Genomic DNA, 17,281 nt, shown 5'->3' on the forward strand with positions numbered 1-17,281 from the left:
TGATTCCCAGTGCCACCTGACTCAGATTGCAAGGAAGGTAAACCTCCTCCATCGCTCTCTCCTTGGCAAGGCATTTCAGGATCATGGCCAGGGCTGTGCTGAAGAAACGGAAGGCATGGGCATCATTTGGGCAGGACCAAGTGAACCACTCTGTCTCCATCTGAGGGCAGAGAGGAGGGGTCTGGTAGCTGACAGTATTTAGGCTGCTGGTCATCTACCAGAAGCTACCAACACTCAGTGAGTGGGGTGATCTTCAGTATGATAAAAGGAGGGCTACATGCCAGGAACAGACATTCCTCTGGGAAAACAGCAGATTTGAAAATCTGGGAAAGTCATATTTAAGTGCAAACTGATAGGGCTCAGAGCCTGGGTGAACAAGAAACAACATCCACAAGTCACAAGAGAAAACAGACAACCCCCCATAAATAGTTCCACTTTTAGGCCTACTCTCTGGCTCTGTGTAAGGCAGGACATGCCTGAAACTCTGCACAATTCCCAGACTTTGTGTCAGCAGTTTTCATATACAGGCAGCCTTCAGACCCCCAGACACCCTAAATCACAGGTGATTACCATCTCACACTCTGCTCTTTCCTCTCATGAAGTAACCAAGAAACAAACAGCTCAGTAAGGCTGGAAGCTAGACAATGCTTTCTGCTCATGACCAGATTCCTCTCTGGTTTTGCCTGTCCATTCCCTCCAACCCTGTTTTTGGGACTGTCCAAATTGACCATGAAACTGCTGGACTCTGAGAAGCTCCTTTAAATTCCTGTCTATTTGCTTTCTACACCAGAGGGCTTACACCAGCCAGGGAAAAAAAAAAAAGAGCATCAACATGACAAAAATGAATGCAAGTCATGCCAATGAAAACACTATTTAAATGGGTGAATTGTCCCACCAACCTTGGTAAGCCCAGGGTCATACAAAGAAATTAAGAACAAATACAAAGCCTGCTAGGGTTTTAATTGTAACTGTCCCACCATCCTGCCTCAAAGACTCTTCCTTCACATGGTAGCTAAACCATGACATTTATCTCCTGATGCAAGTCCCTGACAGAATTACACTTCTGCAACCTAACAGAACAACAGGAAAATTCAGTAATTGAATGATAGAGATGTACCTCCTAAAGCACACAGCCACATCACCCAGAAGTCCAGACCCACACACCCATGCTCAGTTCTGCTCTCTCCTTAGCTCTGCCCTGCTTCTTATATAGCAACTGCTTGCACCTGTAAAGAAGGTAGGTGTGGTGGCTTCAGTGCTGGCTAAATGTCCATGTACCCTCTAGAATTATTTACTCCTTTCCTGCTGTGAGATAGGATTAGGAGAAAGGCAAAGCAGGCTCAAAACTTTAAAAGGGTATAAAGAAAAGTTTATTAACAGTAACTAAAATAAAGAGTAACAAGAATCAGAATAAAACCTTTAGAACACTTCTCTTCCCCCTACAAATTGCTGACAGTGAGCCACTTGATTCTTTCCTAAAGCTGTCTCTGTACCTATAGACTAAAATGGGTGTTTATTACAAGTTACCAACAAGCCTTTGAAACTCAAAGTAAACAAAAGGGAAGAGAAGGATGCCCTCTCAGAAGTGGTGAACACAGATTCGTTTGCCCACTCAAAGCCTGACCTTTCCCACTCTTAAATAGCCTGCCCGTTTAGCCCTGGGAGGGCATTTCCCCCACACTGTACCCATGGAATTAAACTCCCTGCTGCAATTCCTACGTGTACACTGCAGAGTACATGAACAAATGGAAAGTGCTGTGATGTCACTTAGACAGACCCAGTCCAAGAAGAAATCATCCAGTTCAACCTTGTTAATGCAAACTGTGCCTTTATTTTCCAAACAGCCATGAGTTAATCAATCACTTACATAAAGTTATGACCGGGCTAGTTTTTGCAGCTCTAATATTCCCCAAAGAATAGTCTTTAATAGTGGTTTAAATTACTTGATGGCACGGGAGAAGGGCTTTTGAAAGAATTTACAACCTACATCTCTTCTTCTGCAGAAGCTAATTGCTTATGCATAAATTCACTTTATCCATAGAGATTTATGTCCTTTTCCATCATGTAATATTAAGATGGCTCTTACAACTTTCCTGTGAGATAGGAAAAATGTTGTAGTCCTGCCCTTGCACTAGAAGCCTCACAGTACCCTGTACTCTTTACTACCCTTAATGAAATTTTTGCCTGAATGGCTTGTATTTTCAATTTCATTTTGTGCTGGTTTAAAGATCAATAGACGAACATGATGCCAAGGCACAGTAATTTTAAGTATATAACTATTGTGCAGATGCTACAACTTTAATTATACAAGCAGGCTTCCGTGCCTGTCCAAACAAAAAGTGATAAACAATCTGCTTACACAGTGGCAGCAACAGGATCAAGATCCATGAATTTATGTCCATAAACATTGGTTGCAGCAGCAGAACTAATTGGTATATCCTCAGAAGTGCATCCCATGTAGCTACCTTGCTGAGAGAAAGCTACCTTGTTAAGGATTAACTAAGTTATACTGTCTTAGATGGATTTTTACATGGATAAAACCCAAGTCTTCAAGTTGCTTTCTCTGTCTCCTTTTTTGTTTTTCTGGCTGAACATATCTAATGCACTAAAAAATAAGATTTAAAAAAACAGCATTTTTTTGTAGATCAGTTTTTACAATTGTAATGACCTATGGATCAGAGGGGGTCACTGTAAATACAGATGTGGTCTGGGATGATGATTCAAAAAGACAGCAGCTCAGGTACTGGTTAACAGATAAACAGCAGTTGGCAACTTCTGGGGCAGTTCCAACATCTCCCTCCAGAGATACCATCTCTGAGGTTTTGCTTGCAAAGGATGTGGAAGTGCTTTAATTATGCCAGAATGTGTTTACTGCCTGGGAAGCAGTCATGCCAAGTCTGTTAAAGACAAACAGTACATAAAAGGAAACAAAGTACAATGCAAACAACATACCCTAGTTGGACAGTTAAGACTACCTTGGTATAATATTTTTTTTTAAATATAAAACATTCTGAGATGGTTAACATTGCAGTCCAGGCCCATTCCTGGCTATGGAGGAAAGCTTGCTAAGAACTTCCAGATGAATACGAGGTATGGCCTTTAACTCTGGGTATAAAGGATCCCCAGAGGCTCCATTTGGGGGCTGTGGGTACCACCATGCTCTTGGAGATCCCCTGACAAATTCTCTGCAGAGCTCAGTCTAAAACAGGAACACTCAAACTCTACCTAAACCCCTCTTGGAGACAACTTGACAAGAAAAGCAACAGAAACAGGCATAGAAAAAGAATCTGTAACCACAGCTTCTGGTTTTACGGCATTTTAATGACAGTTCCCAATCCCACCCCATTCTTCTCTCATATACTCATGTACTTCATAACATGCTCAAGTTTGTCAATATTTCACCTGGACACAGTCACACTACCTCCTTTGTCATACAGGTCCTTTTTCTTGTGTTGATGGCTGACCTCCCTCCCTAACAACAACTTCATATAGAGCAGAAACCTTATCTCATCCATGACGTCTCTCTGTACCGCCCATTGGAAGGGATTAACTACTTCCTTCTCTTAAAGAAATCTAACTTATGCATTCATACCATACAATTATTGTTCTACTTGGCAATTCTTTTTTTGTAGAAATATATTTTGTTCAGAGACACTGAGCATGCAGAGACATCACAAACACCGGATCCACTTGCTTTCAGTATTCCTTCTTTACTGATGTGTCAAATAGCTTCTGGGGCAGGTCACCCAAATGAATGCAGCACAACAGGCTGGGCATGTCTCAGTCTGTTTTCAGTCACAGAACACTATAGGGTTTGTTAAAAGTGGCACAGATACAGCCTGCACTATCATAATGCCATCAAAATAGGGACTGGGGAAACAATGGCTATAAAGTTTGCTACATAAACATTAAACCTACATTAAGCCAAAAAATTAGTTATTCTCACAGCAAAGAATACTGCAAACAAATAAAAAAAAATCCAACATATTATGATAAAAGATAGAAGTCACAGTAACTAAATACATAAATTATTTCTATTCTGGATCTAGCAACTAAAGGATTTGAAAAGCCTTACTTAAATCGAATTTCTAAATTATATTGATGCTTCCAAGTCCTTATTCAGAGACAGCCTCTGGATCTAGGATGAGGAGTCATTAGCCACAGTACTGGATGAAGGTGAGTGCTATCACTTGCATTACCTCCCCTCAACTCAATAGATGGATGTCCTTGGTTCGCACTACAGCTATCAGAATATTTTGAAGGAAAACTCAGATTAATTTACAGTAGTCTAACCTGCAGAGAATTCTTGTTTTTAAGATACTAAGAAAAAACATTTTTCTTACTGTGAGGGTTTTCAAACACTGGCATGGGTAGTTCAGGGAGGCTGAGGTGTTTTTATCCTCAAAGATATGCAAAACCTGACTCAAGTTCACCTTCCTCTGAGCTAGGAGGTGGACTAGATAACTCTCAGAGGGGCCTTCTGGCCTTTGCCATTCTGTGATGAATAAAAAGAGTGGATGCATATTGCCTATGTCAGGGAGCTCAAAACATGTAAAAAAATTGTCTCCGATTCCTCATTTCTTCACAGAGAATTTCTTATAATATCAGAGATTAATTTTAGATCCAAGTAACATGAAAGTAATTGGGCTTTTTGTTACACATTACTTGACAATCAAAGACTGAAGGACGCAAGGGAAGCAGTAGGAATGTGCAGTACAGCCAGGGCAGAGGAGAGGCAGGATCTATGCCTCTTTTAGCAGCAGCTAACTGCTAGACCAGCTGGATCTGTTCCTTGGTATGCACACAAAAAGCAAAAGGTGGGAGTGTGACAGAAAATAATTACAGATATGTAAAGACAAGTGAAACTAAAATACATATGCTCATCAATCATCAAAGTTGGATTAGTTGCAAAACAGTGCTCATTAATGCAGTCCATACTTCCCAAAAGGGATTCCACTCTCACATGAAAAAGTTTGCAACACATGATGAAATAGCAAGAGACGGGTGTCACAAATCCATCAAGTCACATGGTCAGTGAGTGATCTCTTGCCAAGAATTGCATGAACCACTTCAGCAAGAAGCTAGAAATGAGGCAGATGAGGTCTGAAGGAAAGATCTTGCAGCATTTCCAAGCCAGAAAGAAGGTCACAGTTGAGCAGATGGTGAAAGAGAAGGAGCAATCCAGGAAAATTAAGGAATCTGGAAAGTGCATTCTTCTCTAAAATATTTAGGGGAAGGAAGGCGTTTTTTGTTATTGCACATTTGAGAGGACCATCTTTGGAAGAGTGTGCACATTTTCTACGGTCTTCAGACAAAAGCTCCTCCCTGGCAGCAAGAAAGAATCTATTCATTTAGGTAAGTTTACCGCAGCCAAAAATATACCAGACAATGAGTGCTAGCATGCTTTCAGCCCAGTGCTCTAAGATCCCAGAAATCCTAGTTTCAATATTCTGCATTATGCTGCCTTCATTTTGGGACACTCAGCACCCCTCATTAAGTAGGTGCTCTGCCAAACCTTGCTGCTGGAGTGTAAATCATGACTTGTCTGCTCTGTCTTTCTTACAGAGGCTGCTGCCACCACAGCAAAGCCAGCACAAGGGAAAATGTTCTCAGACTGGAGGTGTTCTAGTGCACAGGCCAGTCTTTTGACACTTTCAGCAAAATACTTTGGTAAATAATGTTGTGCTGGTGTAAAGTGTTACCATGTGGATGTATTCCTCCTGATGAGACAATCTGGCAAACAGGAATGCATGCCCACACCCCTTTACCCCAGGGCAAAGCTACTGCCCTTTGCTCTGCCAGTATGGTGGCTTTGAGCTGAAATGTCAGACACCAACCTGAGCAGCTGAGTGGGCACCTGGTCACTTTTCATGGCTGTGTTAGGCCATCCTCATGCTGGGGGTGATGATGCTCTAAGTGACCATGGAAAGACCTGCAGGGCTCATCTGTCAGTCTAAAGAGTGAACCTACCTCCACCTGCACTGTAAATAAATTGAAGGGCTCTGCACTCCAGTAATTGATACAGACCCTCGTTCCCTTCCATCAATGTTCTACCACAGCACAATTCCCCAGAGCTTGCTGCTTGGACTGAACTAACCAAGCAGAAAATCTCTTCATTTTCCTTATCAAAAGAGAGAAAAATAGTTAAGCAATAAAATGTTGCAAGGATCTGTTTGGGAGCGTGTGTTGTAATGCCCTGGAGAAGGAGGCAGGATTGGCTAACATTGCTAATGACACTTGGTGGCTGTGGCTATCAAGTCCAACAGAAATGATTCTAAGAACCTGCAGGTAAGATCAGAGGCAGTCAGCAGATGAAGAGCCCAGCAGCTATTGAAAATGAACCTGTATAAACACATGCATAAACAGAGACACAACTGCCTGCATTAAATTGTGGTAATTTTTGAACAAGCGTCCTAAGAATGATGGGAATCCAGAAAATAGAGTCTACCCCTCTAATTTATCACAAAGGTCACAAAATCAGAATAGTTCAAAAATTAACAAGTACTTTACATCCAGTTACTCCTGCTAACCTAAGAGATTAGTCTTACTTTACAGACTTTAAATGAATAAGAGGGTTTATTGATCATCCTACGCACAAGATCATGCAATAGGTCAAGAATTTCACAGCCCTTTTTACACCTTTTATTTCAACATGATATTGTGGTCATTGAGAGAAGAATGTTTTAACTCAAGTAAAAAATTACATGCTTCCATCACATGCTAAAATGCAAAAACAAAAAAAAAAGTTGCTGAAAGCTTTTTAAAAAGATTAAGCTATTTTGAAATACCACCTAATTATGTCACCAATAGGTTGCCCTCTTATTGATTTGAGCCCCTTCTATTTTGAAATGAGACAGAATTTTGGGTTATGCTATGGTTTGCTGCTTTCCTCTAAGACTCCCATCTTGTTCAGCACACATGAAGTGCTTGCTGGCTAAGCAGTTGTTCAATGCTTTGTAAAGTCTTCACAGCTCAAACTAGCTCTGTAGCTTGTTTCTTTCATGCTATTTTTTGAATTCACTGATAGTCAACTCATGGGGTTGTCAAACATGACCACATGACCTAAGTGTCCATCTGAATTCTTTGCAAACAAGAATGAATTTACTTCACAGCAGCCCATTTTGCAAATGGTGTATTTTTATCACTTCCACTTTATACAATGGGAAATTGAGGTATGGAAAGATTCATATCAAGTATTTCCAATAAATTTGACTACTCAGAGTCCTATAATATATTTTTTTTCAGAGACTGCTTAAAATATAGGTGATACATTGATTTCACCTGTTTTTGCAAAAGCTCTGCAAATTCCTGCAAATCAGATTGAGGTTCTCAAGACAGAGACCTCAAAATAGGGAACATGAAAATGAATGATTGCTTTTGAAAAATCTATTTTAAATTACTGCCTTCTCATCAGACAGGAAATATGCAGAGGCATGAAAAACACCCCTGGTTCATCAGGGTAGCATTCAACTGTCTGCATATGAATCTCCTTTCTTATTCCAGTTTCTAGCACTAGTCATTATGCTTTTTCCACTTTCTTCGATAAACAAGGCAAGGTTCCTTCAGATAATGACACCTTTAGAAAAACAACCCCTCCACAGAATGGAGTCCAACAGAAAGCAATAGAGTTTAAACTAAAGGCCAGAATATAAAAAGTGAATGTAAGAATGTCAAATTGCAAGGGCAACCACTAAAAATTCATGAGAGTTTAACAAGGAAGCAAAGAAAGGAACCTGCTCAATAAAATAAAAATCTTAAAATAATGCTCAGCTCCAGGGCTGAAATACAATACCCTGTCACTTCCCCTAAAATAGAAACCAATAAACCCAGCCCAGAAGCTTATACTTTCCTTTATGGAGAAGTGTGGGAAGGGATTAGGATATACTTGTTGCAAGTAGATTCTGTGGGTATTTCTTGAGAGCCAGAACAGTTAAAAAAAAATCTCCTGTTCCATTCCAGATCAGCACATGCTCTAACAAGCTGTTTTAAGAAGCAGGGAACACAGGTTCACCAAAGGACTGAGGAAGTTCTCTGCAAAACAAGTCTCTTCAGGAAAGAGAAAGGCTGTACCTGAAACAGGAACACTTCTAACCAAGAAATTCAGTTTTCTCTATTGCTTTATCATTAAAACTGCCTTTTTTTTTCTGTTCAGCAGTTACTCTTCTTGAAAAAATTGTGATTATTTTTACTTTTCTTTTTTCTTTCTCACAGTGCAGAACAGCCACTACTAATTCATCCTTGTGACTGACACAGCCAGAGCCAAGTTTTCATCAAATCATCACTGTATCCACAAAATTTACACGAGCACTTATTATACGTTCAAAAGTGCTTGTAAATAAGCACATAAGCAGGACTACACAATTTGTATGCAAAGATGTAGGTTTCCAAGGGCAGCATTTTACTAGGACAACATTACAGGTCAAGTGTGCCTTCAAACGTGCACACATTTTCACTAATTTGTACCTTAATGAAGAATAGAAATGAGTGTTTACTTCAGAAAACAGCTGAACCTGGCAGTACCACTTCTTAATGAACAGTTCTAGAAACTGTGGTATGTTTTGCATTTACAATTTTATTGTGGTAACACTCGAAAAAACAACATATGTACTTGCATTTCCTAGAAATTCCCCACACACCAGGCTTCCCTCTGTAACTCTTGAACTGTCATATTTCTGTGTTTTTATCATGCTCACATGTGTCATTCCAGATCATCTTATGTGGGCACATAATAAAATATCCTGGCATATTTCACCTTCTATTTCATATTACATTGAAGGCCCACCATGAGTTATTATCCCTTTCTTGAGTGTTTCTCCTTTAATTAGTCTGTATCATCACATGATATATCTGGACTGAAAGTTTAGAGTAATTTTTCAGATCAAATTATTTGGAACAGGGTGGCTGGGAACAACCACATTTACCTGATCAAGAATTTGACCAGCATGCTCTGACAAACACTGCTATTTAAAATTGTGTTGGATTGGATTTATACTTCCCACACCTTCAAATATATTAAACATAATGATATCACTCTGTCAAAAAACCCACAAAACCAAACAGAACCATGTCCCAGCAGATTAAACACCTCAACACGTACAGCAACTGCTCCATGTGTCCTGCCAAATGAAACAAAAGCATGAGGTCAGTCTGAAAGTCCTGCATGCTCCTTCTGCTTAACTTCTACTTTAAGCCCTGACACAGTTTAGGGTACAGCCAGCACAAGGGACCATTCCCCCAGAAGTTGGGATCACCTTCCCACCACCCTCCAGGGTTGGCCAGGGCCACCTCAGCAGGATATTCCATACCCCAGCGCATGTGGAGCTACGCTGATTTTCAAGTTGTAAAAAGCACTCAGGTGGGCTGACATGCAGCCTCTGAAGGGCTTGGAAGTGGAAAAAAAGGGAAACAAACCTACACAAAAAATAGCCTAAACGACAAACAGCAAGGTTGTGATCCAGGGGTGACAACACTGGAGGTGCCTGTTGCCCCCGCCCGAGGCTCCAGCACCGAGCCTGTGACTGTATGTGTGTATATATATACAGATGTGTATGTACATATATATATCTTTATACAGACATATATATATACGTTTATATATGTATAAATGCGTGTATATGTGTTTATGTGTCTATGTGTTTATGTATATTGTATACGCATATATACATATATTACACACACCTATATATGCAGACATTTATATATATATGTATATTATACGTGTGTGTATATATATATATACACACATATATATATATACACAGAAACTCTTTATAAAAATCTGTATTTAATTGCATACTCCAAAGCTGAAATAACGGGGGCTCTAAGAGCCTCCCTCGGGCCCGCAGCGCTTCCCCCGGCTCGCAGTGCCCCCGCCGGCCGCCTGGCGCCGGGACACCCGCGCGGGCCGCCCTGCGCCGCCATCCGCCCGCTGCGGCGCCGCTCCCCCGCCCCTCGGCCGCGTCCCGGCGGCCCCGCTTCGCTGCGGCCGCGCCTCTCCCGGAGCACCGGGGCCTGCCCCGCGTCGGGACGGCGCTCCCGATAAAAAAACGGGAATTACCAGGAGTGGGGTTCGAACCCACGCGGACATGCGTCCATTGGATCTTAAGTCCAACGCCTTAACCACTCGGCCATCCTGGTGCAGATACCGGGACGGCTCGCAGCCGCTCCTACATTCATGGCCGCGCTCCCAACCGCCTCCCGGGCCGCCCGCGACCCTCGGGGGTGCCCCCCTCACACCCCCGCCGCCGCCGCTCCCTCCCGCCCGCCTGTATTTCCAGCGCGGCGGGCGCCGAGCGCACGGGCGGCGCGCGCGGGCGGCCTCTCCCGGCGGCGGGAGGCGGGCGGGCAAGGCCCGGCGGGGAGCGCTGCCACGGACCGGGACCAAGCCGAGCCGGACCGGACCGAGCCAGGCCGACCGGGCCCGCCGCCGCCGCCTTCCCGCCGCCCGGCGCCGGGCCCGTAGCGGAAGGGGGAGGCGGGGGAAGTGCGCGGCGCTGGCACGAGCCCGCCCCTGGGGCAGAGTAGGGCGGGCGGCGCTGGGCCGGCGGCGGTGGGGTGCGAGGGCTGCGGGCAGTGCGGGCTCATCCCCCTCAGAGCGGGCAGGGCTGTGCTGTCGCGGGCTCGTCGGGCACGAGAGGCAGTGGAGAGGTTGTGCCGATAAGGCACCGACACTTTATTATTTCCGTCCAAGTGTTTCCTGGAATGTATCTTCTCTCGCTCGTAGAAGGAGAACCAAAACCAACGAAGCTCAAAGCTATCAATTATGCTTAATTAGGAGGAAATTATCGCAGGGGAAAGATTTTTTTGCTGGTCGTCACTATATGCCGTGTCTACGGAAGCACCTATCGCAATATTGCCGGTTACTGCCTGCCCTGGGACCTCCCCCTTCTTCCCTGCATCAGAGGGGAAATGGGAAAGTGTCGCTTCGCTGACTTTACCCCTGGCACTGGTTCTCGCTCTCGCTGCTATTTTCCAATGGAGGATACGGACATCCGCATGGCACCAAACTTTGGCACCTTTGAGGTGTGAGAAACATATTCCACACAGCACAGGCTGAAGACACGGGCCTGTGCCAGTCTCCAGCTCACGAGGAGGCAGGCAGAGGCCGCCTGCTTCCCCGCAAGGAGGACGGGAGCACACCTCCTGCTCGGGTGTTGGACACCCTGGATGGCCCAGCCCTTCTGCAAGGGGTCTGGGGCTCGAATTTGCAGGTGCAGGTGGTGCCTGACTGCTCAGCTCTTAGTGCTCAGAGACCCCCGGGACACTAGGCATGCTTGTGAGGGAAAATACTTCCCACGTACCATACATGTTATTCACACGCGGGGGCTCATGAATAAAAGAACGGCTCTTCCAATGGAACTTGCCATGCCCTATCATGGCCTTGAAATGAGTGGCATGCCGTAGTTCTCTATTCAGTAGGGTTGTGCCTTTCAGAAAAGTATTGAGTAGAGAAACACTGTCAGTTAGATTTTTCACTTTTCTGTTCACATCTAACACCATTTCTAAGAAACACAGTAAAATGTTGCTTTTTCTTGTGCAGACTTGGTGCCCTAGCAATGTGTGCACAGTAAGGCATGGTGAAGCTGTCTTCTGCTGGCTCTTACTTGCTTTGGCTCAACCATAATGAAGACGCTACATAATATGCTAAAAACATGGACGAAGATGGATCTGCTGTTGCCTTCTTACATATTAGAGAAACAAACAGCATGGCTCCATGTGAAAATCCCATTGCATTGGAAATTTATTAACCATCTATTAAATTACACGGTTTCCTGCCTTCATAATATCTCTGATACCTTCCTAGAGATAGAACCACAGCCCCATGTAGCTCTTTCCTTTTTCAAATCAATTTAAATAGCTACCATGGTTCAAAAAATCTAGACATGTTTTGTTTTCAAGAAATTATAAAAACTGGGTTGTGCATTCAAAACATCTTTAATGCAGGTTAGATTAAAAAAGCAGCAGTTTAGCATAACTGCTCAGTTCAGTTTCCAAAAAAAAAATCTGGATCTTGAAAGCTATCCCTTTACTTCAAGAAGTTTCTCCCAAGATATGTGGCAAAGAGACCTGCTCATGTGTGCAAGTGTGTCCACAGTCTGGTCTGTCATTTTGAGGAAGCAATTGTCCCACTGCCATTTCTGTAAAATGAAACCCATGATTCAAAGGAAAAAAAAAGTCCCTCAAGATGAAATGGAAACCCGTATGCATATCCATTACATACTAACCAGTATATTTTGTAATAGGGGAATTTTTTTGTCTCTTTTATATCTATGCTGTGCTGTCTTACATATTTTAGAAGGAGCAAAGTGTCCCTGGTTGCCAGTTCCTCTTTGTCCTCCTCAGAAAGGACTGGTTGGTTGTCGCCATGATATTTTCTGAAAAATCCCTTTGCCAGGATTTTTCTCCTGAGAAGCTGAGAAGCCTCAGAGGAAAAGAAAAACAATAATTATCTGCTGCTGTGGAATGCAACAGGTGCATCTTTGATTAATCTCATGTGGTTGTTTTTAATTAATGGCAAATCACAGTCCAGCTGTCTTGGACTCTGGTCAGCCACAAGATTTTATTATAATTCCATTCCTTTTCTATTCCTTACTAGTCTTCTGATGAAATCCTTTCTTCTATTCTTTAGTAAGTTTTAATATATAATTTTCTTTTAATATATATCATAAAATAATAAATCTACCTTCTGAAACATGGAGTCAAGATTCTCGTCTCTTCCCTTGTCCTGGGACCCCTGCAAACACCACCACAGTGGCTGATTGGTGGTGTGGCTTGTGAAGCTTCAGCTTCAGTAGGAAACAAAACCAAAGTAACAGCAATCCTAAAAGCTGAAACATCCGTGACAGATTTTAACTTCCTCATCCCTCAAACCCAGTTTAAGTGTTTGCCATATGAGGGAAGAGGGGAAGAAAACCCTACCAACCTATACAATGTGCTACACACATCTGCATAGGAGTTGTGCCGACTTTCAGAAGGAGGAGGCAGCCTTCCTCAGAAGATGTCCATTCTGCAGCTTCTGTTATTAGTATGCTAACATATTATCAAGCAACTTTTATCATCTTCTTCCACTCATCCTGTGTGGCATGAGTCCTTGCAGCTATAGTGTGATCAGGTTTTTTTTCAAAAGTCTGTTCAACTGTGATTAGGCAAGTTCATGGGCCGGCTAAATTTGAGTTCTTACATAACTGAAGGGTAGAAAAAACCCCAAAATATTAAGCAATGGATATGTTTGCAAGGAAAAGAATGCTAGAATGATTGCTTCACTTACTGAAAGTCATTTTTAAGTGTCTCTTAACTCACAGGGCATCTTAAAACAGTTTTAAGTTTTAAAAGGTATCAATTTGTTTTTTGACTAATTCTCATTTTTTTTTTCCCTACAGCAACAGCCCTAAGTCAGGAGAGAAGGTCTACAATTACCTTTTCTTTCTGCTCTCTTTCCCTGTGCCTCAAATCAAACTAAAGATTTGAATACTAGTTTTGTACATCTACTAGTGAAATCATCAAGGTCTCTCAGAACTGCCAGAATAAATTTGATTTTTTTTTTAACTAGAGAATCATCTTAGAATGCATGAAACTCATTTTTCTTTGGATTTTTAGGGAAAAAACAATAGTCTATTCAATATGCACCACATTTCATTTACCAAGGCAACAAATATTGGGATGCCTTTTTTTTCCAGGCCTTGTTTAATCTCCTTTTACTGACTCATAATTTAGCAACTTTTAAACTGAACTTTGACAATGCAAAACATTATTCAGAGCTGCAGATTCAATGCACAACACTCTGCACTTTCAATTTTTCTTATTAAATCTTTTATTCCATTTGTAGATGTCAAAAAGGAACCAGCATAAAAAAAGTACATAATTTTTACCAAAAACATTGGCAAGTGCTAGGAATGTGCATGTGAAAGGAAATACAGTATTTAATTCTTCATTGATTTATCCCCACATGCTGACTCTTGGAGGAATGCACAGTTCCACTGACATAATGGCAGTACCTACACAGTAAACAACTTTGTCTTCTTGAGTAGCACCAAAGCCCCTGGCTATGGTCCCAGCTCATCACCCTCCTTTCTCCCACTTCAAGTTTGAACACCTCACTAGAGAGGTCCTCAGACAAGCATAACACTGATATCACCAGTACACCACTGAATATCAAAATATCTTATAGTTTAGGAGATCGGTGTTCCTCAAGCTTCCATGTTATCAGAGACAGGTGCTACAGCAAAAGGGACAGTCTCTTTCTGAGAAAAGTTATCCCTTTAGTTTCTACTTGTGTAAAAAAGTCTGTCTGGCTAAAATTGTTTCCCAGTAAGATATGAAAGCTTGGAAGTGGGCTTATTTTGCTGTTTTGTTATATTAATACAAATAGTAAGAAATGTTTGGGTTTTTTTTTTTTTTGCACATAAAATCAGGGTGCAAAAGGTAAGAAGGGAGAAGTTTCACTGCAACTGGTGCAGGAAGGTGTACATCTATGCACATCTGAGGAAAACTCCCAAATACAAAATATCTGAAATGTTGAAATATATTTATTAAAATTGGTACAAATAGGACCATTAGTTAAAAAAAAATCTGAAAAAATGTCCTGCATTATTTCAAAGGATAACAACAGATCACAGTGTATCAGCAAACCACCTAGAACTATAGTTGGAAAACCTCCAGAAGCAGGAGCTGTGATCAATCACCAGACTCTATGAATATGTTCCACTGACAATGCTCAGTGCTTACCAGGACTGCACATTTTTTATTTCCTTGCAATACTCCAAACCTACTGGTTTGCCCTTGTGTAAGGGCAGACTCCTACAAAAGGAGAGTTTCCTTTTAAGCTTAAAAAGAGCATTGAAATGGCATGAAACAGTTTTCTTTTTTCTTCAGGTGTACTGAAGAAATAGTTCTGTTTGCTTTCCCTGGTGGTGATTTCCCAGCAATTGGAGAAAAGTCAAAATTTTTGTACACAAGTAAAAATTCATATTAAAAAATTTTAATCCTTCATCTTACTTAAAATAGATATTTAAAAATCCATATTTAGTCAATGCTTATAAAAAATAAAAGTGTACTGACAGGCCAGTCATTCCACTAAAATGGCTTCTATGTATGTGCCTGTACAGGAGATCCTAAAATGTTTCCTCACCCCCACAGCTGTTGTCTTCTTATACAGATTTCTGCAGAAGGCCACTCCATGTTTCTCCTCTGGATGAAGTGTTAATTGGCAGAAAAATACCAATTAGAAAAATGCCAATGCCATCAGAACATAAAAGCATGGCAGGTTTGAAACTGAGAGTCGAGAGTGGCTCAAGTTAAAAGTGAGATACCTCAGTGTTGCAGTGCTTTTAGCCACCTTGAGATAGCTGGGTACTCACAATAGAAAAAAGCAGTCGCTTGCACACAAATAGAGCACAATATGCATATTATCATTTAAGGCGCAGCCACTTCTGTTAAGATTCCAGACAGCTGAAAATCAAGTTGAAAGAGAAACTAGTTCTGTGTTCTGCTCCAGGCTCAGTATTTTGTCAAATTTGTATCAAGCAGGCTCCAAACTAGTTAAAACTGAAACCTCCTGATTCTGTGGTGTACTGTGTTGCCCCAGGCAATAAGGCTTCACTGCCTGCAGCCTGACTTCAACAAATAAGAATAAAGTTACTTCTTAAAAGTATTCATCTTCCCTAGGATAAGTTATTCATTCTTCTTTCTTGCCTATATGAAACAAGTATCACTGTAGAGATATTGCACCTCTGGATACAGTAACAGGACCTTTCAATAAAAATTACATAAAAAATAGTTTTATCAACATTTCTAGGAGTTCATAAATACAAACAGCCTTCAGCACATTTAGTAAACAGGCAATGAACACAACCAACTGCAAAATATCCCCCCTGTTGCTAGGGCTTGTCATAACAGAAAAGTCTCTGGAAAGAACACCTGACTTTGAAGACATTCAAGTCAGGCTGTGATAGCTCCAGTGGGACCATCACCTTCTGCAACATGATATGCAACAGCAGAGGATTGTTCTGAGGGGATGTTTTCTCCTGTATTCCAAAGCCCTTTTCACTTGGTCTTTAGCATCTCCTACATAGTCCTCAACATTTTGCATATTTATCTCAATAACGTCAAAGGTGTCCGCCTGTTCCTCCACTAGCAGGGCCACCTGCAGAAAGAGCTCGTGAACTTCCTTAATGCGACCTTCCAGCTTCACCAGCTCCTTGTGCCGCGTCTCTATCTCATTCAAGGCTGCGCGAGCCCCCTTGACATCTGACAAGAGATTCTCGGAGAAGACATCCCATTTGCCTTGCTCAATCATCTCCTCAATCTGGTGACCAGAAACATCTTTGCCCATGATCTCCAGCTGCCGCTGAATTCGAATCTTGCAGTTCTCCCGCTGGTTCATCTCTGCTGCATTGTAATCAAACATAGCGTCCTGAAATGTGTGCATGAGGTCAACGTAGTGGTTCTTCGCCACCCTGGCAATGACAGACATAGCTCCGTATTTTGTTATTGCATCTTCACAGAAATCTCTCATTACCTGCAGTTTCCTGTGGATGCTTTCTCCACGGCTCTTAATGTCTCTGGCAATACAATTTGTGTCTCGTTTGATGCTACTAAGGCGGCGCATGGAGGTGAGGAAGCGGGTGTTTTGCTTTCTGAGACGGTTGACATCTGCTTTTAGGTGGTCATTTTCTGACCGGATGGTCTGTATGTCCTTATGAAGGATTTCCAAGGCATAATCCGTCTCATAAAGGAGAATATCCTGGGGTGAATTTTCATCATCATCACTATCAGAGAACTGCTGGTTGTGTAACCTGGCAAATTCACGCAGCTCACTTAAACGGTCTTTCATCCTGCCTGTAAAACAGGAACAGGAGGAATGAGTTTGAAGTAACTAAAATATTGGTTAAAAGAGTTGAAAATGTGTAACTAATAGCTACATCATCGTGATAACTAAATCATAGATAACAAACATAACTCATCAAAGATAACCAAAAATACTAGATTTTAAATTTGTTCGCAGTATTTTATACAATGATGGATATCACATCCAAAACTCTGCTAGAACACTGTTCTAGAAGGTACAAGTTTAGAAACAAAACTGCAGGAAAGAAGACAATAAATCCTTAAGACAAATCAAAAAGAGTAGTAGGACAGTCCCAAACTCCCCACAAAATGCCAGTCTTTTACTTGGAGAGGAAAACTAGACTTGTGATAGGAAGCCTTCAGCTATCAGTATCTGTAGACATGTTAATAACTGAACACCTTCCACTACTGCTCACTAGAGAAATCTCCTCTAGCT

The 17,281-nt window shown here is 41.9% G+C and overlaps 1 protein-coding gene and 1 non-coding gene across 2 annotated transcripts; both read right to left on the reverse strand.

Moving 5' to 3' along the window:
- Positions 1 to 10,054: 10,054 nt before the first annotated feature.
- On the reverse strand, positions 10,055 to 10,137 carry TRNAL-UAA. Its single transcript has one exon. It is a non-coding gene; the product is annotated as a tRNA-Leu (tRNA).
- A 5,827-nt stretch (positions 10,138 to 15,964) lies between these two features.
- STX11 (syntaxin 11) lies at positions 15,965 to 16,831 on the reverse strand. Its single transcript, XM_030946238.1, has one exon. The coding sequence runs from the start codon at positions 16,829 to 16,831 to the stop codon at positions 15,965 to 15,967; it is 867 nt and encodes a 288-aa protein (XP_030802098.1).
- Positions 16,832 to 17,281: the final 450 nt, after the last annotated feature.

This window comes from Camarhynchus parvulus, chromosome 3 (genome assembly GCF_901933205.1).
Source record: "Camarhynchus parvulus chromosome 3, STF_HiC, whole genome shotgun sequence".
Taxonomy (NCBI): domain Eukaryota; kingdom Metazoa; phylum Chordata; class Aves; order Passeriformes; family Thraupidae; genus Camarhynchus; species Camarhynchus parvulus.

Excerpts from the sequence above, each read along its gene's own strand:
- STX11 (XM_030946238.1), bottom strand. The coding sequence starts at position 16,831 with ATGAAAGACCGTTTAAGTGAGCTGCGTGAATTTGCCAGGTTACACAAC.